Source organism: Dermacentor variabilis, chromosome 6 (assembly GCF_050947875.1).
Source record: "Dermacentor variabilis isolate Ectoservices chromosome 6, ASM5094787v1, whole genome shotgun sequence".
In the NCBI taxonomy this organism is placed as follows: domain Eukaryota; kingdom Metazoa; phylum Arthropoda; class Arachnida; order Ixodida; family Ixodidae; genus Dermacentor; species Dermacentor variabilis.
This window is the reverse complement of record NC_134573.1, coordinates 90,093,891-90,117,510: the sequence shown is the minus strand read 5'-3', so window position 1 is coordinate 90,117,510 and position 23,620 is coordinate 90,093,891. Positions and strand designations below refer to the sequence as shown.

The 23,620-nt window shown below is 43.5% G+C and overlaps 1 protein-coding gene across 1 annotated transcript; it reads left to right on the top strand.

Annotated features, from left to right (window-relative positions):
• The first annotated feature begins 63 nt into the window (after nucleotides 1–63).
• Nucleotides 64–23,249, top strand: VhaAC45 (Vacuolar H[+] ATPase AC45 accessory subunit). Its single transcript, XM_075695278.1, has 9 exons — nucleotides 64–193; nucleotides 752–875; nucleotides 2,364–2,423; nucleotides 4,923–5,145; nucleotides 7,803–7,888; nucleotides 13,476–13,732; nucleotides 14,977–15,027; nucleotides 17,955–18,156; nucleotides 21,235–23,249. Exons 1-9 carry the CDS (start codon nucleotides 75–77, stop codon nucleotides 21,442–21,444), a joined length of 1,332 nt encoding a protein of 443 aa, XP_075551393.1. The 5' UTR covers nucleotides 64–74; the 3' UTR covers nucleotides 21,445–23,249.
• The last annotated feature ends 371 nt before the right edge of the window (nucleotides 23,250–23,620 follow it).

Sequence of the window (23,620 nt, the reverse complement as noted above, 5' to 3'; positions counted from 1 at the left end):
CCACCACGGCATCAAGGAAATGAGCTGTCATATGTCCAGGGTTACCGCTGCTGCAGTCATATGATCACGCAAACATGGCGGTGGCTTGCTTGTACCGGCGGCGCGCTGTCGTAGTTTTATTAGCGTTTACAGTTTATTCTTCTGTGCTTAGCGCAAATGTTGAAGTTCCCGCCTATATTTGGGGTTCTGAAAGGCAAGCTCGTTTGGTTTTCTTTCCGATTAGCATGCGCGCGCCGTGCTAACTATGTTCCGAGCGGGGGTGTACCGCAATCTGTTGGTCACATGAATCGATGGTCGCGACGGCGATCTCACTCTCTAGAGCTGTAAAAATCGATTTTATCAATACAGTGTTCCTAGTTACGATGGTTTGATATTTTTGAACATGCCTCGTGAGAAGAGGTGCCTCCTTCGAAGCGTATGCGTTCGCATAATGGCGCCTCAATGCTGGAAAAAAAGTGTGTGTTCCAGCTCAGCAGGCTTGTCACACTGCTAAAACTGATACGAAACAGTTTAGCACAAATTCACTAAGCTCCTCCAGCAACGAGACCTACACGCCAGGTGTTAATTTTTCTGCTGCGCATCAAGCTTGCATTTAGGTGCCGGTACACATCACAATGAAACGGTGTTCGCCTAGAGCAGCTGCGTTATCTTACTCCTCTTAAAATCTTCACACATTTCATGTTTTGCGCAATTGTCCGTTTTAATGTTAGTTCTTATATCAAGTGCACATTGGTGAACTCTCGTGTTTCAGTGGCTTGAAAAAAATCCCGCAAGTGGGTTCGTTCGACAAGGTTGAACCATCTGCCTTCGGAAATTCCGTGGCCAATCTTGTCGCTCAAGAAAATGCTGTGGTCGTGGCTTTTGTCCAGGACAAGGTGAGTTGTGCGTTCTTGCTTTCTCTCACTTCTTTTTTTTTGTTATTTTTCATTGCTTTCAGTGTATGTACTTAACGATTACATTTCCTCAACTTGATTTCGCCGGACCTTGATTGTTTTCGTAGACTTCTGAATCTTGTACTGGCCTTAAACGCGAAGCGTGTAGCTTTCTGACGATGACCACCTTTAATTAACGAGCACCCCGCTTTATACGCACGCGTGGCAAGAAAATTTTACCGTTTAGCACTCTTCCTGTCATAATGCTCATTCTGGTTAGCAATGCCTTAAGATAACACTATTCTGTGTTAATTGCTTTCCTTATCACTTCGTTAGTCTACCGCTTATTTTCACTCGCAGAATAATTCTGCAGGTGCATAGGATAGCGTAATATTCTCCTATATTCTGTATCCAGGTCAGACATTAGACTGGTTGTTAGACCAGTTGAATAGCTGGTCATAAATTTGAGGCTAAAGCAGGCATGCAAGCAGGCTGGAACATTTTGTTGTCTCCTGTGCACGAGCACATTTTGCTTGCATTATGGGCAGTGTTAACACTCTAATACCCGGAAATTGCAAAAGTTTTTTTTTTTACGCATACATTCTTGTATGTTTTGTAACACACATTTTTGCCTGGATGTCACTCGCATGTTTCTTTTTTGAAAACGGCACCTGCATTCTCTATATACCAGAATTTGAAGCACTTTCAGAGGGCAGAAAATTTTTGATGGGGCTTCTGGGAACTGGCAGAGAGAATGAAACAACAACCGTGGTAACATTCGGCCATTTCTTATGGCATGCATGCCACCAGTGTTTATGCATCATGGCTTTGTCGTCAGCCGTCCCATCATGAAATTCGCAGCCTAGTGCAGGCTGCGCAGACAGCTGGCGACTGTGTTGAAGATTAGGTGCGCTTGCTCTAAGCAGGAGCGCAAGAGTAACAGATTCTGGTCTGCATAACATAGTAATCAGCAGAACCATTAATTTTATTGCAAGAATTTTTCGATGTAGATGGTGAGCCTGGTCGGCTCTAATTTAATGTACCAAATCACCGCCCACCTTCCCACAGGAGCTATGTATATATTCTGAAAAAAAGGTGGTTGTGCAATGGCTTGGGTGTCGATGTCGGAAATATTGATACGCTGCACTTGAACCACTGAGGGTGACCAATAATTGATATGTCTTGTGGACACATAGCAGTGCCACATTTATGCGTGTCACTAGTAGGTGTACGCTTTTGCAAAGAATGTGTTCAGGTAAATAGTGTACTGATGACCAGTACACAGTTTCATGCATAGTTTGATTTATGACGCTGTTCCACCGAGCTTTTGTGGGGTGGTGATCTCTGGGTATTTCATAAAATTTATATTTTTCAAGAAAAATTGAGTGGATAAATATTTCAGGGACGATTCAGGATTTGGGGTGTCGTGCTAAGTTTGTAAGTACTTCTTCAGCAACACTTGGTACTATTTTTCTTGGTTCTCTTATCCAGCTTAGTGCGGAAGACCTGTCCAGGGCATCAAGTGATGACAGAAGCTACAAGTACTTAAAGGTAAGCCTGTTCGTCACTAATCTGCAAGATGCAAGATAGGTATACATACCAAGTGATAAATGCTGGCTTTGCTACTATTAGCTGCATGGTGTTGTTGTGGTGAAATCCTGTCATTCCAAGTTTTTCTTGATGGTTTACAGTGAACCGTCTATATCCCGGGAAGTTTCATTTGGCGAAGAAGTGTCTAAAAACTGCAGGAATTTAGCTTGGTGTGCTATAAACGTGTGGTCGTGACTCCACATGCTTGGCGTTCAGAGTTTGCACTAGAGATTTGCTGCAATCGGGCCCGCGCCTCCTTATTACTTAAAGAGGCACAAAGCAAAAATAAGTTGTATGAGCGCATTACAATTCCATAATGCTAATAATGGCACTCTTATCGTGGCAGGAGGCTTGATAAGCGAAAAGATGCAGGAACAAGAGGTCAACAGTGCCGCCACCTTGAAGTTCTTGCAGCAGCTCACAGTGGTGTTGGGGATTTTCGCGGCATCTTGTCCGACCTGGTTAAATTTTTATTAGTAAAGGTGGTCTATATCGTATTCTAAAAGAGCCAAAGAATGAACTTAGCAAGTTTGGGGAATTTGAAATCTGTGCCATCGCGCTGACGAATCGACGCCGGGATTTCAACGTGAAACTCAAACTCAAAACTTCTACCTTTATTTTTCTCCTCTAGTAATCAACCTCTTACTGTGAAATTAATGAAAACATAGTTTGGAGGAATATTCTATCAGTCTAGGCCGCTTGTTTTTTTTTTTTTTTTGTCCCTTTAATGCAAGATTCCTATCAGTTTTTATTATTCTCAAGACACCAACTTGTCATGACACTCAATGGATGCATGTGCAGTTTCTTTGCATCTGAAAGTCTGATGGTGAATGTGTCAACAATACATCCAGCTGCGTGGTACCATTTTATTGCTGTGCCATTAGCTGGGTGACCTATCGTCAGCACCAGTTTGTGAAAGATCTCAAGATTTGACAGGTGACCATTGCTGTGAAATTATGGAACTGCCCATTAGAACATAGAGTGAAAAGTATTACTCGGCATCATAACACCTTTTAATGCATTTAGCATTCTTAGGGAATTAACTACAATTTCTTGTAACTGCAACTATTCATGTGGGCCGATCCTGAAGATGGTGCAGTCTAATGCTGGGGTAAAAACTGCACGGTGGTACCACAGTGCTAACGCTGGTACTATGTGGTAACCACATGGTGGTGAGGGGAGTGTTCTTGCAATCTTCCCTCGTGACAGTTAGCGCATTGAGGCTGTACTGCACCTCTGATTGAAGACATAGGGACTTTCATTTGAAACACTGTGCAGGGTTTTAAATTTGTCCTTGAGGTTGGCTCCTGCTTGCGGGTAAGGGAACGGTGGTAAGGGGAGCCCCACCCATAATGCAGGCGTAGTGCAACATAGTGCCACAAATAACAACATCCCAAAGCATATACGCATTCTTGAATAGCAAAGGGAGTTGGTTCTTTACAATTTTTTTGTCTATTTACTACCTTATCCAAAGCAAGAATTACACACATTGTACAGCTAGTTATTTTTGTATGACTTTCTGGAAAATGGCCTGGTAGATAGAAGGCTAATGATTGGTCTCTAGTCATTCATCCAGAATTTAAGTTGCTATGAGCAAGTGAATAGACTAGTGAGGTGTTGTAGCCAAGAATGGACAGTCCTGTATGCAATTAATGAAGGTTTACCAAATTATGACATTCCAGGATAAGCTTTGATGTCTGTCTTGTTGTTGAAGGGTGGGCCTCCAGAGTAACAATGCCTTTTCACTTCGGCCTGTTCGGCTGCCGTATTGACTGTCAGGATTTTCTGCTCGAATGAAATTACCTTTGAGCATGCATGTCTGCACCTCAAATGAGTATATACTAGCTCATGGCAGTTTAAATCTCATCACTATGATCTGTTTACCTTTACTCTAGATTTTGCCGCCAATACTTGTTGTTCATTGACAGTTTTAGAAACTATGTTCCTATTCAGACTACCGGTTTAGACGCAGAAATACACGGAAAAGAACTTAGCTGCCAATTGCTCTGAGAATAAGTGGCACAAATTGACAAATGTTTATGTTCCTATTCAGACTACCGGTTTAGACGCAGAAATACACGGAAAAGAACTTAGCTGCCAATTGCTCTGAGAATAAGTGGCACAAATTGACAAATGTTACAAGCCAAAGGTTTGCTCAAGCCAAAAATAAAAACACTTTTCGACAGCTAAGAAACAGCAAGTACATTATTTTATTGTACGATCAAAGGACACTGGAAAGCACAGGGAAATATTACTTATTCTTCAAGATTGCAAAGTTCTTTATTGTAAATCAATCTTTGTTCTGCTTTTAAGATGCTTCAAAATGCTGAATTCTTTTTTATTGACGCTCAGTCTTTAAGGCACCGCTTTTAGCATTCTCCAACTTTAAGTGAAAGTTATATTCATAGCATACAGTGCACCTTTTTGGACAAATCGCGGTGATCGATTCCGTACTTGCAGGATGCCTTCGGCAAGGAGCATGTGCTCGTGTTGCCAGCGGTGGAGAACCCTGTTGATGCGCTGACGTCACACGGTGGCCTCAGGGTGACGCACCTCAACATTCCCGATGTTGGGGCCGTGCAGTCCGCGCTGGACGGTCTGCACGATGGCAGCCAAGTGCTGCTGGTAGACTTGCCTCGCACTGTTGGCGTCGAGAGCCGGTTATCAGCGCTCCAGCAGGCTGGTGCGTACAGTGCTTCCACCTTCGATTTTCAACTTCGGTTACGATTAAGAGGATTATGTTTTTCATTGTGAACAGTTTCCGAGGATAACGCACTAAGTGGTCTTGTTGGTGGCAGGAAACTTGTACGTGCCATATTTACCTGATTTTAACTTGCAACTAATGCGCACCGTATTCTTACACAAGTTCAAAGCAAGAAAATAATGGGCCCCCGAATCTAATGCACTCCCGAAGTGTCGCAATTCTGACTTGACAAAAAGCTTGAAAACGTTACCTTCATAGAGTGCAAAGATATTCATAGCTATTGCTGATTGCCATTGCTAACAGACAGCTCTTTAATACTGTCTTTGAGCCACAACATACCTTTCTCTATGCGATCCATTGCATTTAATACATCAAGCATTTCTTGAACAACTATGCAACTATCACCTATGGGATGGTGGCCAATGCCTCGAATAACAACTTCACTAGTTCATACTGAGATGCAGGCAAGTCTCCAGAATGCCAAAGATCTGGAACGCAGGTCTGTTACTTCTGTAGCATATAAAGTAGCTCATCTTTCGAATTAACTTTTGTAATGAAAGTGGCGCATCTAACCTATGAGGGAACTTCTCTTGCCATCTTGTAATGACAGTGGCGGCGACACTTGTTCTGACTGCTGCAGTACTATAAATGCAGTTTTCGATTTGCATCTGATGGTAACCTGCGATGAGTTTCCAGACCTATTTTCCTGAAAAAAAAAAAAAAAAAAGGTTCGGATTACGTATAATCGTGTAAATATAGTACGTACAGTGTGAGGGGGCAGAGACAAAGACTAGCTGTAGCCCATTTAGTCTTAATCTTTTTGTCGTTATGCTGTATGTCGTTTAAAATGATTAATTCATAGTCCAGCAGAAGTCGTTTGCAATCCTGGGAAAGTCACTGTAAAACCAAGGAAAGTCACCAGCATTCATTGGGAACTACGATGGGATTTTCTCGCAGAGCCATTGGTCTAACACACTGACAGCCTGCAGCAAACTTCTGTAAAAATTCTCGCCAACAGTTCTTAGCTGCAACATAAAAAAAGTTGTGATGTTGATAACTGAGCATGATTGTTACATGTTTACAGTAGAACTTCGTTCTTACATATCTGAAAAAAAGAAACGCGAGACAATATGTTTTCATCTTGAAAATGTATGACCGAAAGTCGCTAAAATATTTGGCAAACTAGGCCGTAGCTGACAACTACATAATACGAAGCGTTACATGAACCGTTGCTCGAGACACCGGCACGTTGAGCTTGTGGGGCCTGCGCGGCCCGAGATGCACATAGTCATTTTTGTGGCTTAGGGAAGCTTACGTTTGTGCTCCTCAAACTCGGCCTTAGTCGGGAGCTTCTTTGAGCGGGGCACTTTGGCGAGAAGTTTTGACGCGCCCACTCAGAGAGAATCGTTGCAACACGAGACACTGACGTGCATCAAGCTAGTGGGGCTCGAGCAGTCCGAGATGCGCTTTGTCATTTTCTTATTGTGTACTGTTTTAAGATGGCGACAAGAAACCAAAACAAAATGGAGCTGGGGAGCGACGCCAGAGTGAGACAGCCCATGCTTACTTTGCACCGCCTGCCACAGGAAACGGCGGCCCCTTTCATCTGTCGCCTATTGAATGCATACTGTAGGCTTCTAACGGCATTGCGCCACATGTTCGGTGAAACTGATAGGTGAAGATGATTGTTGCAATAGGGCTGGTGGTGATAGCAGTGCGTGTGATGTACGACGACCCGTGAAGAGATTTGCTGGCGCCATAAAGAGGAAACCGAGTCTATTTCCATGTGACATGGCCAGGCGAGTATTGCGGGGAAACTTGTGTTCACGATCGCATGTGCTCTCAATAAGGAGGGTTGTGTGTTACCCGCTGCTCTAGGATATGCAGCAACCCTCCCAGAATGGCTACATTACTCGACTGCCGACAGGCAGCGATGCAAGTTTATGCTAGTGCCGTCTTCGCAGCAGCAAGCTTCCCCATAGGTTAAAAACAACTTTGCATGTTTTTTTTTTTTAAAGAACCAGGCAAGTAAGTGTGCCAAGTGATACATTCAACAATCCATACCATAAAGTGCACTCTTTCTACGTATTTTCAGTATGCACAGAGCAGCGGTAAGCACGAAATCCCTTTTCTACAATAGTAAGAGAAAGGCATGCATCTGTTTGTTTTAACAGTCAAAGCTAACTTCCTAAAAACTGTGCTTTCATTCATGTGATGGAAAAATCTTGATTACAAGCGGGAAAAAAAAGGCCAGACATCCCTATGTTGAATTTTATGCCATAGGCTTGGTGCCATTACATCAGTGTAAGGTCATGGCCGATGTGGTTGCCTTAGAATGCACTGTAGTGCTTCTGCATCAAGAAACAATTAACTAGACCTGTGTATCCTTGCCATCACGCAAAGTTGGTCCATAAACTTTGCCACTCATTTTTGTGTCTTTTTCTGGCTTTCCAAGCTTCGTTTTATGCTAAGAGAGGGTGTTTTTTGTATTGTAGACAGGTACGTAATTTTTTACTTAATGTTTCTGTTTAGCATCCTTTTAATCCAGAGACCTCCGCCATGGCATTCCTCTGTGGCATTCCTTGGTTAATAAGAATCAATGTCGTTTAATCGATCACCCTGAACTCCACTTGTAGACACGATCATGGAGGCCACCATGCAAGCCCTCTCATCAGGAGGCAAGAAGTTGTTTGGCCTGTACACCGGGAGAGACTTGGCATCGGTAAGCACCTGCAACGAAGCACTTGTGCAGGCATTTTGTGCATGCGAGCGACCAACTGCCCTCCTATTTTTGTCGTTCTGGGCGTTGTCTTTCATTTTGAGCCCCAAACAGTCATTTTGCCTGGTATGTCAGGAAAATATTTTTACAGATAATAAACCATTTGACGGTTGCTCCCGTACATGGATAGCGGGGGCTGCATACTTGAAAGAACACTTCTTCAGAGCAAAGCACCACTTTGCATCACTCTCTAGGTGCTGCTGTTTCACAAGAGTTCAAAACAAAACAAAATTTTTTTTAAATTGCTGCTTATCAGCTGCTGCCAGAACTTTCAGCATGGCTGCAAGTGCTTTTGCTAAAAGCTACTTCAAGGACAAAAATAAGTTGTGTGAATTTTACTGTATTAGGAACTTATTGCAATGTAGCCATATACTGTAGTGAAGAATAAACCATGGTAGAACCTTGATGATGTGAATCTCATGGGTCAGCGCAAAAATTTGTTTCACTCAAAATTCGTAGTACCCAAAAACTAAAGGAAAAAAAGAATTCAGAGGTATTTAAGGGGGTGGTAGGTAAAGCGGCAGTAAAATGGCCGACTAGCTCAAGATTTCTGATTTTTTAAAATAATTTTATCCGCAATACTAATACCTTCCCTTATCACATGGCGAAATATTTTGAAGAAATGCTGCAGATTGCACTTTTTAGTGTGTCGTCTTCAAAATCGAAAAGAAAATCGGGCTCGAGCGCGGGTTTCCGTTGACTTAGTGCCACCGTCTTGGTATCACCGTAAACACAAGAGATCAAAGCTTCAGATAGCCGTAGCGATGTAGTTCTTCATGCACAAATAAAAGCAACAAAAGTGAGCACAAAAAAAAAAATAAACTAGCGTCACGAGTTGTTACTGTGGTAACGTGGTGCCCAGGGAGTGCCTAAAAGATCAGATTGGGCGACGCGAAATTGAATCACTGGCATGGTTGTTTCGCGCACATTCTGGCAGCAGTGAGCTGCGCACTTTGCCTGTTCCGTGGCCATAATTTCATGGTTATCTCAAATTCCTTTCTTTGCTGTGTCCTTCTTGCTGCCTAATGGTGATAAGGTCATGATTTACGCAATGTAAGGGGATCTGTTTACTTTCATTTGTGGCGGCAAAACTGCTTTGTATCGTGCGGTATAATGGGTGCAAAGGTATTTTTTGCTAATTGTCATCAGGGCCCCAAGACTACGTAAGGCATGGAATACAGGGGTAAGGCTACTCATAGAAGTGAATGCCTCCCTTCTTGCTAATGCATCAATACTGGTCGCAAGTAATGGCCAACTCCTGATAAAGTTACAAGGTGCTAGTTGCATGATACTGCACCAAGCATATTTTTAGGGGGGTGGAGGCTGGAGGGGGGCGGGGGTAGGAAGGTCAATGCGAAGTGATGTCGGTCGCCCTGGCAACAAGTATGCGACCGGAGCTGGTGCTCTGCTGGCCTGACAACAGCCCATGTCTGGTGCGCCAGCTCTGCCAGGGATCGCACAGCGACTTGATTGTTGGCATCATTTGCCACAGCGCAAAAAGCACTTCGCCGTGTTCAAAATTTAGCATGTTGTAAGCTAATGGACCAGGCTTTCGAAAAACTTGTATCATCCCGAAATTCACGTCAGGCGTGTTCGTATCACCGAGATTCTGTTTATACTGTACGAGGAACTTTTTCTTGCTTAAATATTTCCTAAAAATCTTGCTTTCTTAAAAGAAATAAATCATTATGGAGGCTTCAAATTTGCAGCAGGAAAAAAAAAATATATAGGAACCCCTGGTAGTGCGTTTCACAAAAATAAAAAAAAACTAGAAAAAGCTACCATCCTAGCACAGCAAACACTAAAAGACTTTTTCTACCAGTACACAATTTACAATGGCGGAAATTAGGCTGTACATGATATGTCGAAATAATAGAGTAATTAACTAAAATTCCCAGGATCCTACTGATTGCAGTGAAACCTCGTTAAACCATAGTTGGTCAGGCCTTGGAAAAAGTATGTACTAAACGGTAGTACTGCTTATCCATAATAGCATGACATCGTCCACTTACCTGTCAGAAACGGAACTCGGAGACAGTGCGATGAAAGGGCAAAAACGCACTATTTATTCACTTCACGTAACAAAATTGTTATTTTCATTTTCGTTTGATGCCGCAGAGGCCTAGCAGTGACAACAGCGGCCTCAAACTTGCTGAAGCTGCAAGCCACCTTTTTAGCCAGCCCCATCTTCTCGGCAAACACTCACATGGCAGATTCCTCATTGGCATTGCATATTCTCGGGTGCGGGTGTGGCAGCGCTGCAGAAGTCGCGGGGCGCATTTTTCATTGCGGGGTGCTGTTCTCATCGGGACGATTGCATTGACGACGCTGAAGTAACATGCAGCTTCTGCTACTGGCAGGCCTGAATCACTCATGCTGTCACTTTCCGTGTCGTCCTAATCACTGTCATTAGGCAGCACTTCGGCAGCAACAGAGGCCACGATGGCAAAAAACCGAACCTCATAGCCGACATCTGTTCGCAGTTGCAGCAGCGCTGCCGAGCAACTTCTTCGCATTCCAAATGCCACACACCATAGTCAACAGTAGATGCCTGTCATGTGCCAGCGCCCACTTCTTCATGCCACGTTCGATAGCAGGAACGATGTCCAATTTTTCTTCTATGCTGAGGACCTGGTGCTTTTTTTCCAAGCTTCAGCATGACCGGAGCCCTTGCTTGCATGACGCTGAAATGATGTTGATGTGGCTTCACTCGCAAATGCACAGAGCGCTTGGAGGCTGTCATTTTGACCTCTGAGGCTTGTTGTTCTGACAGGCCGCCCGATAAGGACAACGCACCGCTCTGATTGTGTGATGAAGAGTGGAAACATTACATGTTAACCGGTATGTTTGTAATAAGCTGGTACAGTTTATGTGGATACAAAACGCATTATGTTTAATGGCCACTGAGTCAGGAATTTCACTTTACTACTTTTAAAATGAAACTACTGTTTGAGCAGGTATGGTATAATGAGGTTTTACTGTAACAGTGTTAGGCTGCATGTTTGAAATCGCAGAATTGCAGCCAGCGAGTATGCAGAGCATGCCCATTTGCTATAAATCTACTACGTACTTTTGTGCCAAAGTTATACACTAGTCACACGGATAAATTTAGTGTCGCATTGAGCGAATGCATTATGCTGCAGCGAGTGGTGTCACTTTGGTGGCATGCTGCTATACAGGAAAAGAAAGTGTCATTTGGAATGTACGGCAGTGTCAATGGATAACTCAGCAGGCTCATATACATGCACGCACTGCCTACATCATGTACGCAGTGTGTGCAAAAATAACACTGCAGCATATTTATATAGACATTGCAGTAAAGACAGTATTTAGCATGAATTTAAGCATAAGAAAATCATTAGTTTTAAAATGAACTACAACCACCACATGAATATGACCAATTGTCATACAGCTAGGCAGGACGGGCAATACATCCAAGGTGAGCTGAGGAAGAATGGCAGTTTTCATTGAAGGTGGGACGGGAACGGTTATCGCGTTTTAAATCACAAAAGCGGTGGTCACAGAATTAGTGCCAACTCCGTATTGAGTATCCTATTTTTGAAGTATGGCTATCGTGGCTACATACTTTGACTCAGCGAAGGGATTAAGATTGAATGCTAGGATGATGCATTCTGCAGCAAATTTCACTGAAGCAAACCTTTCAGTGTGGCAGCCTGTGAATGACATTAACAGCGAAGTGAACTCTCCTAAAGCGACACAACATTTGGTCACATGCAAAGCTGGCTCCATGTCGATGCCGTAGGTTGAGTCCAAATGTAGTCTGCCTTTTACTAATTCAAAATACTTACACATTAAACAAATAAAAAATGATCAAGAAATATTGTCATCCATCCCACTAGTGGAATCAGTAGTGATTTGCCATATTCGCTGTCCCAGCGCTTTGAGTTGTCGACCAATTCACCCTTGCTCTGTGATCTGCTGGCCTCCTGGTTCACTTAGATAGTAGAGCGACCACCCCGGTAGGGTGTTGGCCCCGGGTTTGAATCACGGACCAGGGTGAAATTTTCTTCAACTGCAAAGTTTTCTTTTGAGAAACCTGCATGGGTTTCTTTGGTAGCTTCGTTCTACAGTTGGGGGAACGACAATTCTTCACTTTATAAACTTTTCTCCACCTTGCGGGTTTCGGCAGAGCTAATTAAACAGAACAATTAGTCATTTACGTGCAACAAAACATGTACATAATGTGAGAAAGCAGCATTCTCTGGCTTAAGCATCCTGTGCCAGCAAAATTGCAACAACCACCTAGGAAAGGTAAAATAATCAGGTGGTTGACTTTAATCTAGAGCACTTTATTGCAGCCGTCCTCTATAACCCACAGGGCAGCTCTGGGATGTCCAGCTCTTCAATAGGCGGTTTTATTTTGATTTTTGGGCTGTGTCATCTTGGGTCATAATACGATTTCTCGCTTCACTTTTGCACACTGTGACGTCAAGTTAACCCTTTCAGGCCTTAATTAGGATGAACTGTCTATAAACATGTCATATTTACACCAATTTATTCTAAGGTAACGACACTCCACTGCAAGAAAGACACACTGTGTAGGACGGATGGTGTCTGTGCATTTTCTGATGAGTCATCAGAATTGGATTAATTATATATAATGTGCTGTGCTGTCAGTAATACTCCATTTTTAAAGAAAAAAATATGAACTCATAGGCTTGAAGTACGCAGATTATGTATTTATTGACTGCAAGCATTACGAGAAAAGGAAAACATTTTCTACATTGCTGTAAGAACGTGTCACATTGAACGTCCTGTCAAACATGGTAGTGACTTCAGCAATGTGTTCAGCTGTAGTAGTAGGGAGAACATGGGACGTGAAATGAAGGCACATTGAGCATACCTAATGCTCAATGTTTGCTGCTTTTTATTGGCTACCATTTGACAGAACAGGAAGAAATAAGTCGTGCGCCTAAATGTGGACACGGTGCCTGAAATGGCTAACATGTGTTTGAGACATGGGATGTCTTTGTAAAGCAATTTTCATGCCTACAAATTGTCCTTAGCACTGTGCACATATTCGTAGCTGGAAAATGCCTATGTTAACACAGCCCGTGATAGCGGCACTCCAACACATCTGTAAAAGAACTTTCATTTGACGATGACTTGAGAGTGACTGACATAGCCTGCTGTTGACCCCAAGGTTATTGAAGGAGGCGAGCAGTGCGGTGACCACCAACATTCAATCCAGCCAACGCCGAGATCACATTCTTGGCCAGGACATTGTGAGGACTTTTTTTCCAACGCCTTTCACTCTTTGTGAGTGGTCCTAGCAGCACTCCACTCACATTGTCACCAACATTGGCCAGCTGTCACCGGTAGACAATGAGAAAGGAATAGAATTGATTGAGAGGAATTCTTACTGGCCCTGTTCTCTTGTGGTTCGCAAATTGAGCCATGTGATGCATGATCTCTTGGGGATGCTGATGTCGCACGATGACGCTCGAGAACAAAGGTGACTCCACAATTTGTAACTAGCAGTTTTTACATTCTCCCTCAACGTGGACAGCCAATGGTGGAGGCTGCTCACTCGTCACGGTCCCGGCGGCACCTGCTGGCCGTGCCCGAGGCAGGGGCTGCGCCCTCGTCAAACGAGACGGCGGGTGTCATCATGGTGCGGAGCGGCTGCATGCTCATGTACGGCCGCACGGTCACCGTGTCCTTCACCGAAGATCCCAAGGCAGCGACATTCACCAGTGTCACCTACAACGACACGCTGAGCCCCCCACCTGTGCCCCAATGCAGCTCGGACAACCAGCACGCCAAGTGCGTATTTAAAAAAGAAATTTTAACCCATTAAGGGTCCATTTTTTTTTCCCTGGAAAGACTCCCATAATGATTCATTTTATGACATATGCTTTAACCCTCAAGTATGCTCGTTTAGTCACTGATGCTCAACCTTGGCCATGCTCAAGATAGTTTGTGAACGTGAAACAACTGTACACTGGTGGCAGCATCTACTTAGAACTTAGCTAAACTAAAATGTTATGTTCAATTTTCTTTTTATACGAGAGATGGTGCAACAAAGTGTACTGAATGTCTGTGTCGCTTGTGTCTCATCTTTCAACACGGTGAACTGGTGCATTTTTCGAGTGGTGCAGAAATTCAAGTTGTTATGAACTCCGGTTCAAAGAACTTATAGTAGATGATTATGCAGTGTCTTCAAGGGACAATACCGGCCACAAAAAGGTCATGTTGCCTGAGAAAGACTAATAATCCTAAATATGTCATTAATTAGCAAAATTATTATTCGTTATTTGAATTCTTAGATTAAAAAATTTTGGAAAAGATTCATTAGCTTATCGTTAATAAATAGCATGTGAATTTAAGGTCTGCTAATGGGTTACTTCAAAATTGAATTTGTTCCACATTGGAGAAACGCTTAGCACCCAAAGGATTAGTGACGGGGTTATAACATTGAAATGTCTGCCAATAGTGGGGGAAAATCTAATTTAAAGTAAAGGCAATGAATATGGATGTCTACTGCCAAAGGTGCTCATTCTCATAACAGAAAAATTTGCCAATTACTCACAACGAACTGAGGTGGTCATAATCTCTTTAGGGGTTCAGGATGTGCAAATATACTGCAAGCTCATTACACGGGAGCTTAGCAATGATGGTGTGAGTCTGCTCTGAAACAAACATGCAAGCCAACTTTGGTAGATCTCCGGCGCCGCTGTTCTGCTGCTGAAATAGTCCCAGGGGTGTGCTTCGAGCCAACCTTTCTTCCTTTTGATGTGTTCTCTTGTCTGCATAATCGCACAATGCCTGCCCATTTTTCAGACACAAGTAAAGTTATCCATCAACCACTTCTTCAAGTGAACAACAGCGTGGCATGACAAAAATGTTAAGGTTGCCTTTTATTTAGCTTTCGGCTAAGTGAAGCCAGTTCTGCATGTCTTGGCTGTAAATGTGGGACTCTGTTGGGGTTGCTTGAAGAACAGGTAGAGATGTGAGCAACCGCATTAACCACTTCATGTGTTGTTGGCTTCCTTTTTTTTTTTTTTCAGCATCACATTGAAGTTCCCAGATTCTGGACCTGTTAAAGACTTCAGTCTCTTGTAAGTTATGTTCGGTTTATTATTTTATTTATTAGGTTTATGCAATGATTTGTTATTTAAATAGCTGTTATAGAAACATTACGAAACATAGCTGAAATTATTTCCTGTAGAGCAGATGTCATGTGGCTACAGCAGAACAGCAGTACAGTTAAACATCAATATGATGAAGTTGATAAAATCGGCAATTTGCTTAATTATATTAAGATTTCACTATATTAAAGTTTGATCTTTAATGTAAGTAATTACAGTCACAGATAGATTTTTCTTGCACGGTAGGGGCTGCAATATCTTCTGATTTATAGGACAATCGGAAAAAAGCCAACTTAAATAAGAAAAAAAAAATGAAAATTGTTGAGAGTTGGCGACAAACGATAGTTTCATGCCATGTCGACGATGTCTTCGCATCGGTGGTATGAAGAGAAGCCAGCCATGCCTTCACGTCCACTTCCCTCTCGCAGCTGATAGTGTCGCCCGCAGTTGGACGACGATATCATGAAAAGTGCTGGCGGTTGGGAGCAAATGCTTCACCTGTTTCTCGCTTCAGCGTGCTTCTGAAGCTCAAGATTGTACAGCCTTCAGCACTAAACGCGCTGGGAGACTGCGCACGTTGCCATGCCGTCTCAGCTTGGCCAGTCTTTGCACATGTGGCAATATTGTCTGAAACAGGGCGCGTGGGCTGCGTATGAACTCATCCACGCTGATAGCCATGGCCGTGCTTAAATAGGAGAAACGCAACAACCTGCCCTCCACTCCCCTCATAAGGTTTAGGAAACCTAGGTGGTAAAATTTAATCCTGAGCCCACCGGTGCGACTCAACATCTCTCATAGTGCAGGTGTTGCTTCAATACTTTGGTTCTCGTAAATAAAATACAGTAGAACTTCGTTATAGTAAAGTCACGTAAGACATGAAAGTACCTTTGTTATATCCATTAAGAGCGTGCATTCAGATGTTAATAGCAAAAAAAAAAAAAAAAACTTGCTCATGTTTCTGCAAAAGAAATGCAAGTGGGGTGCCTCTGATGGGCCAGCAAAGGGTCTGTTGTGGATTTTGATTACCTGTTTGTATCTTGCCATTCTGATATAAGGCAGGGGTACAATAAATATTACATGCATGTGCTCAGCACTGCTGTGAATCTGCAACCATGCAACTAACATTATTGCATGGGATTGGCACATTGGCTTGTCATTGGCTCTCTAACGCAGCCAAAGCTCTGGCCAAAACGTGTATGCTGCTGATAGATCTTTCCAACATGGGGGGGGGGGGAGGGTGAATATTGCACATGGATCCGCACTCCATTGCTACAATCATCAGTCTAGCCTGCATGTCTGATCTTGGGCTTGGTCACCGATGAGGTCTACAAGTACAAACGTATTGGTGGTAAGGGTTCCTGTGGTGGGACTTGTCACCAGCCTCTGCACCAGCAGCACACTTAGGCCGCTAGGCCTAACCAGTGCCGTTTCGCTTGGCATCTGCAAGCAAAGTTGCGATTTCATGCCATTTGACGTGGTGGTAACTTTTTTCAGGGCCATCATGTTTGCATCTACGCACACCCGGTTCGTGCCCAAATCACTGTGTGGTGTCTGAAATTTTGGTTATTGCCATTGTACGCTGGTGCTAGGGTTAGGTGGTGGTGCCTTGGGAATTGCGTACGTCCATAAAATTGCTTCGGGACTGTATTTGACATTTTTGCTCCCCAAGTATATAGCTTGAGGCACATGCAAATACAATTTGCTTCACTATAACTGATATGACACAGGCGAATACTCCTTTGACAACTAACCAAATTTTAAATTTACTTCCTTACACCCAACAGTTCTTTGCAGTTTGTCAGCTCTATCTGTGATGTCGTGCATAGGGTACAGCTATCGTGTGGGAAGCTGTGGATAGGTCAGACAGGTTGCTGCATCAATGACTGTCTCAGAAGACATGCAGATAATGTTAAATATGCGCATGATGGCTGATTGATGCATCGTTATAAAAGCTGTGGTTGTCAGCCGTCGTTTAATGCATGTACCATTGTAAGCAGTGACCACGACAAGAGCACACTCGAAATTGTTGAAGCTCGTGTGATCTTAAGACTTCCGTCAGATTGCGTGAGCATACCTTTTGTGTGCTTCAGAGATAAAAAGGCTGAATTTTTTGGAAATACAACCATGCATGTCACATGTTCTTGCTGAATTGTGTAAAGTGCTGTTTCCAGTAATAAAATCTTGTTGAAAGTTAGCGCTCTGTATTGTGTATTCTTTCTGTTTCCCCCTGCATTTGCGCTAAACAAATTTTTTTCTTAGTAATGGCATACAAAAAAACCCAAACTATCCCAATGGTCAATGTTCCAATCCTGTGCACTAACACTCCGTTCGCACAATTGCATCATCAAGGCAGTTCAGTGTGTGTGTATGTAATTTATTGCTGTTCCCATGCCTCATATCAGCAGGGCTAGGTGCCAATGGGAACAAAATCTGCAGGAGACCAATTCGCTGGCTCGTCAGAGGCACCCTGCTTGTGTTTGTAACACGCAGGCCTGGTCGCTATTTTTTCCACCGACATCTGTGTGTATGCTAGAACAAGTATCGTACATGACGGAGGTATTTTCATGGCTGACGCTAACTTCATTAGAATGAGGTTTGAATTTACATCCCTGTTCAGTGTGACAGGGTTTGACTAGGTCCTGCTTAGCCACTGGCATTAAGGCCTCATTGGCACTGTCATAATGCTTTTGAACAACTGCCAGCTCTCTTTTTCCTTCAGCGAGAACACATGCTATACAAGGATGTTTCTACCATGTGTTTGAACACAACACCACAAGGTGTCATCACTATTTCTACTGTTCGCGCCTATATTACTGCTACTTCAGTGTTTGTAAACTCCAATACGCATCCTGCCTCAACTCTCTCAACTGGACGATGTCATCGAAACGCTTCCGCAGGATGGTGTTCAAGTCGGACGAGCGCGGTGGCTTTGCCCTGACCGAGATGAATGCCACCCTGAAGAACTACCAGGACCTGCAGATGCGTGTCAAGGACCTGTGGTGGCCTCGGGGCTTCTCCTTCTCCTGCTCCCTCTCCCAATTTCGGCAGTACAACTCCACCAAGCTGCCCCAATTGCATTTGCAGCTGGACACCTTCCAAGTAAGCCACCTTGGCCATGGGACTGCTGCTGTTGATTCTGAAGAGCAGGCTAGACGTTTGCAACAAATCGCAAACTGTAGCCACATCATAAGAAGCCAACAAACACTGACACCAAGGACAACATAGGGGAAATTACATGTGCAGGGTGTCTACCAACCTGGAAAACCGGGAAACCGGCAATTCTCAGGGAGTTTGAATTGTCTGGAAATACTCAGCGAAAACTCAGGGAATTTGTGCTTCTATCAGGGAAAATTAGCTGTAACTGCTTTGAAAGGGAGCGAAAGTCGTGTTAATGCTGGCTCCAGTAACACAGGAATCGCAACGAATCGTCATTGATGCCGTGTCATCGGCACGAGGTATTGCCAGAGTAGTTAACGACCGATTTTCCAGACGCCCAATTTATCGGACATGCCAGATAATTCGCACGGCTTTGCAGCACCACCATGTACTCCATATAGTCAGTGTATGTTGCCCTGACTGCAGGCCTGAAATGGCAATAATCAAAGCCACCACTGCCGCCATTTTATCTCGCCGCCTCGAACCACGCAGATCCGCTGGCGGCCGTAGCCACCAGCGCGGCAACGTTAGGTCTAGCTGCTTCTATGTTCGCTATTAAGCTTCTTGCCGTGCGGTGCGGTGTTTTTTCATTGAAAGAATTCGCCGCTGTCAGCAATAGCACCGACTCCGCCTTTGTAATCCTCGCGAATAGCTTACAGCACGTTGCGTAATGACAGTGTCCGAAAGTTAGCTTCTCCTCAGTACACAGCAATGTTACGCGGTGAAGCATAACAAGCGTGGAAAGGGGCAATTGTCACGGGACACAGTATGTATACACGCGTGCACCCCCGTCTCCTGTCACAGTACGAGCACCGATATGCCTAATAAGTGTACTGGCAGGCCTTAAGAGCTTTTTCGGACGTGTCTGTGGCTATTTTACCCCTTAAGGGCAGTTAAAGACATGCATTCCTTTTTTTTCGGACTGCCCGATTTTTAGGATGTTCTTGCGGCCTCTAGGGAGTCCGAAAAATGGGACGTTGACTGTACAACTGACCAAGAGGATGCTTCAAACGATCCAGGGGGTGAACACATGGCAGAAGGAGGATGAGAACAGGAAGGACCGACGTACTGAGGAATTAACGGGAAAGGCAGCGTGCCGCAGCCTCTTTGAAGGAGCTTGAGCTCAAAAAACAAAGTGTTGGCTGATGCCGAGATGCAGGTGTCCCTTATCCAAACCAAAATAAGCTCTTTAAAGCAGTGAAACCCAACACTGAGATGTTGTGTACGGGCTGAGAGTATGTCAGGACAGTTGAGGTTGACTTCCCAGCTGCTGAGAGAGAATCTTAGTTGTGACAAAGTTCAGGCCTCATACTGATGAGCTTGCTATCAGTTGATAGAAATAGCTCATATTCAAAAATATTTACTTATGTATGCATCTCCTTACAAGTCGTAGTTGAATATGTTCGACCCAATTTGCAATGTATTTTATCATTTCTTTCGCTGTGCATTTTACTAACACCTTCCTTCTGTTTTCTTTTTAAATAAAATAGATATTACTCCTTACTATTCAAACTGGATTAAGTATGCATGCTACAGCATCGGGCAACATGGTGTCAGCATGTCTTGACGTAAAACAGAGTTCAGGCTCATTCATGGAATTTTGCAAAGGCTATCAGGGAAAACCTGGAAAACTCAGGGAATTCGGAAATGTGAACATGGTAGACACCCTGATGTGCTTAGTAAATGAAAATTAAGAAATGATAAATAAATGGAAATGAAGTGGATGAAAAAACAACTTGCCGCAGGTAAGGAACAATCCCACAACCTTCGCATGCGAAGTTTGTGGGATTGTTGTGGGATTGTTTCCCACCTGTGGCAAGTTGTTTTTTCATCCACTTTCATTTTCTTTAATGTATCGTTTCTTTATTTCATTTATTAGGCACAAGTAATTTCCCCTATGTTGTCCTTGGTGTCAGTGTTTGTTGGCTTCTTATATGACTAATAAAAATCGGGTCCCTCAGCTAACCCTCTTTCATCTCGTTTATTACATAACGAGGGTCTCGAATCTGGCAACACTGATGCCTTCAGGTAGCATGTGTGGGTTTATTGACCGGTTGCCTTCACCCAAAAAAAATCACGTTCTTGTGACCCCTGCAGCAGAAAAGGACGTTCCTCATCCTCCGTCAAGGTCTGCAAGTGGGGCCACTGGCTAACACTCCCAGGGTTCTACTAGAAAACATAAATACCCAAGAAAGTAGATGGGGAAACTGCGTTGAGGTAGCTCAATTGGTAGAGCATCGCAAGCAAAATGCGAAGGTTGTGGGATCGTTCTCCACCTGCGGCAAGTTGTCTTTTCATCCACTTTCATTTCTATTAATTTATCGTTTCTTTATTTTCATTTATTAAGCACAAGTAATTTCCCGTATGTTGTCCTTGGTATCAGTGTTTGTTGGCTTCTTATGATATTACTAATAAAAATCTGGTCCCTGGGTTAACCCTCTTTTTTCTCGTTTAAACTGCAGCCATAGTAACTCAGTGGCTACAGCATTCTGCTGCGCAGCAGAAGGTCATCATTTTAATTCCTGGTCATGGCAGCAGTGTTCTGATGGGGATGAATTGCAAAAAATGCTTGCATAGTATTTTGCTTTGGGTGCACTTCAAAGAACCAATCTGGGGAAAATTGATCCAGTGCTATCCTGTGTGGTGTCCTTTAGTACCATTGTTCAATTTGAGGATGTTAAACATGCTAATCTCTGTGATCAAAACATGCTCTGGCATGATGTATGGGAGGGAGGAGCTAAAGACACTTCATAAGGTAACACCTGAAGCAATTTATGCAGGGGCCTGCTGCTGGCTCGTAACCGGGGCATTCTGCTGAGCATAAGGCTGCAGGTTCAATTCTTGGTCGCATTCTGGAGCGGTGGGATGCAAAGATAGATGTTATCGTAGTGTCGAAAGCAGATCCCAACCAAAGAGATGGAACAGAAAATTGTTTTCAATCTTTGAAACCTCTGCAACTTCCCTTCAAATCCCACTTGCAAATTCTGATCGAAAACTCTGTATGCGTCGCCGACTTTTCAGGTCCAGCTCGTCCAGAACAACACGAGTCAGTTCTCGGAGAGCTACGACTGTGCGGGCTTCTTCACTACAGTCATCTGGATGGGCCTTCTGGTCGTGCTCCTGTACCTCATCATCTTGGGCTCGGGTGTCTTCTTCATCTATGATATCCGCACAAACGACCGTTTCGACGACCCCAAGGGCAAGACCATCACAGTCACCGCCTCCGACTGATTTCTTCAGCATCGTGCATTTCCTTTGTGGTCCCCTCTTGCTGCTGCTAGTGGCTTACATGTTGCAAACATTGACAGTAGAGCAGGGTTCTATGTGGAACGTGTACTTGTTATAGGTGCAGCACCTGGGTGAATGTTCGTGTATTGTCAGAATTTAGTGGTCCGCTTTCTCTTAATGATGTCTATGATGTCCTTGGAGTATGTGCTGAACGCTGAGGACAGAGTTAAACATCCGGTGAAAATTTAATCTGGCATTATTCAAAACGTTCAACAGACCTCCTTCAAAGCTTTGTTTTAGGATTGTCCGCTTTCGCCAATTCTTTTCCGTGGCTGTTGTTAGCTTATACAGCACTGTAGCTTAAAATATTTTTTATGTTATGTACAGAGCCAGATGCGATGGATGGAGGTTCCTGTCGCGTGTAGTTCCTTGTTCCACTGCCAAGCACTTTGATGGTAACGCTAGCCGACGTCATTGACGTCATTGTGGAGAGTCAGTTTTTGTAGATTTCTTTTTGGCACTCAATTACTACATGTTTATATTGGAGCTGGGCGAATTAGCATTTTCAGACATGGAATAACTTCTTCACCAACCTTGTGAAGCCTGTAAAAACAGCTTTGAGAGATGATTGAGAGGCTAGTGAAAGCGTGTTACTTGTGTATATACATAGCAATATATATATATATATATAATATATATATATTCTTTCTTGTGAATATTGGTTTCCATATCTTTGTCTTATTGTAGCCCTGTAGATAGCGTGTCGCCACTTGGAAATCAGTTTGCATGCCTACTTAGAAGAAAGAACCGTTCCTTTCACTTTTTCTTAGCCATAAAGAGAATAAGTGTATGAGAAACTAAATGATGATACCATGAACATTATTTTGATGAAGAATATGTCAGGCGTAACTGTTGGCAAATGTGGATTCTTGTGGTGTAATTCTGTACAGTATGAGCAAATTCAAGTATTTGTGCGACCTGTGTGTCTCTAGCACCGTCATGCATGCCTGTCAACTCCTGGGTTTGTGTGTGCTTTTGGTACAGTTGGTCGAATATGTGTTGCCCTAACTGCTGCCGTGGTAGTCAAGCAGCGGGTCAACATCTGGCTCGGTTAGAGACAGGGCAGACCGGCTTTGGCTTTTGTTCTAAGTATAGCCATGTCAAAGCTTATAGTTCCAGTGTACAACCAGCGTTGGCTCTATGTAATGTGCCAGACTTCGTGCTACATAATCAGCACTCCAAAGAAATGCTGGCTAGGAAGAGGCCTTCTGTCCTCACCTTCCGGTGCTTAGGAATGTTGGGTATTTGCCACGATAACCCTGCCACATTGCCCAGCAAGGGCTTCGACTAATGTGTGGTGTCCCGCACAATTTTTGCAAACGCTGCGCTTTGAGCAAAATTTATGCTCCTGCCCCCCTCCCTCTGTCACGAACAACATTGTCCGAAATTCGGCTAACCATGGCATATGTGGGCTAAATGTTCGGCCAGACTGGACCAAAATGACAGTTTGTGTAGAAACTTCAAGCGTTGTCTGCCTGTACAGTATGCCATGTACGTGTTGTGTGATGCCAAGCTGTTCATGCCTAGTCACACGGCGAGCACAAGTGATTCTCAAGTCTTCAGAAGCAGCGCATCCCGTGTAGCGGGAAAGTGCAAGGCTTAAGAAATCCTGTCTCAATTTCCTTGTTCGAGTGCAACACCGCATGTCATGGTTGCACCTGGATTTAAAAAATGGTGTAATTTATTGTATACATCTTCAGTGTGCCAGTTGTTTTTGTTAATCAAGAATAAAGCACCTTTTTCCACAATTGCTTTTCTTTTGTCAACCGTACGTGGGAGCTTTGTTTAGCCACTAGCTGTTTTAGCGATCTTGCAGCTACATTCTACTTTGCTGTCACTAATGTAAATCCTTGATAATTGATGATAATGATATTATAATCACATTGACATTGAAAAGGAAGGCACCTTAGCCAGTATCAAGCCATGGCTGTACTTCGCAATGATCTGGTTAATTTTCCATTTCAAAATTGATTTTGATGACACCACACTGTTTTATCAATGAGATTGACAGTGCGGTGCAACAGATAAGACTAGAAAGTCACATGTATCGTTACCAAATGCGTCGAGCACTTCACTTTCAAATCGATATGTGAACACGATGGTCACCATGGCCTAAATA

Bases quoted from the DNA above. Each gene is read 5' to 3' on its own strand.
- VhaAC45 (XM_075695278.1), top strand. From the start codon at position 75: ATGGCGGTGGCTTGCTTGTACCGGCGGCGCGCTGTCGTAGTTTTATTA. The intron at 876-2,363 runs GTGAGTTGTGCG...TCTCTTATCCAG, and splicing joins TGGCTTTTGTCCAGGACAAG to CTTAGTGCGGAAGACCTGTC. The intron at 13,733-14,976 runs GTGCGTATTTAA...TTTTTTTTTCAG, and splicing joins TCGGACAACCAGCACGCCAA to CATCACATTGAAGTTCCCAG.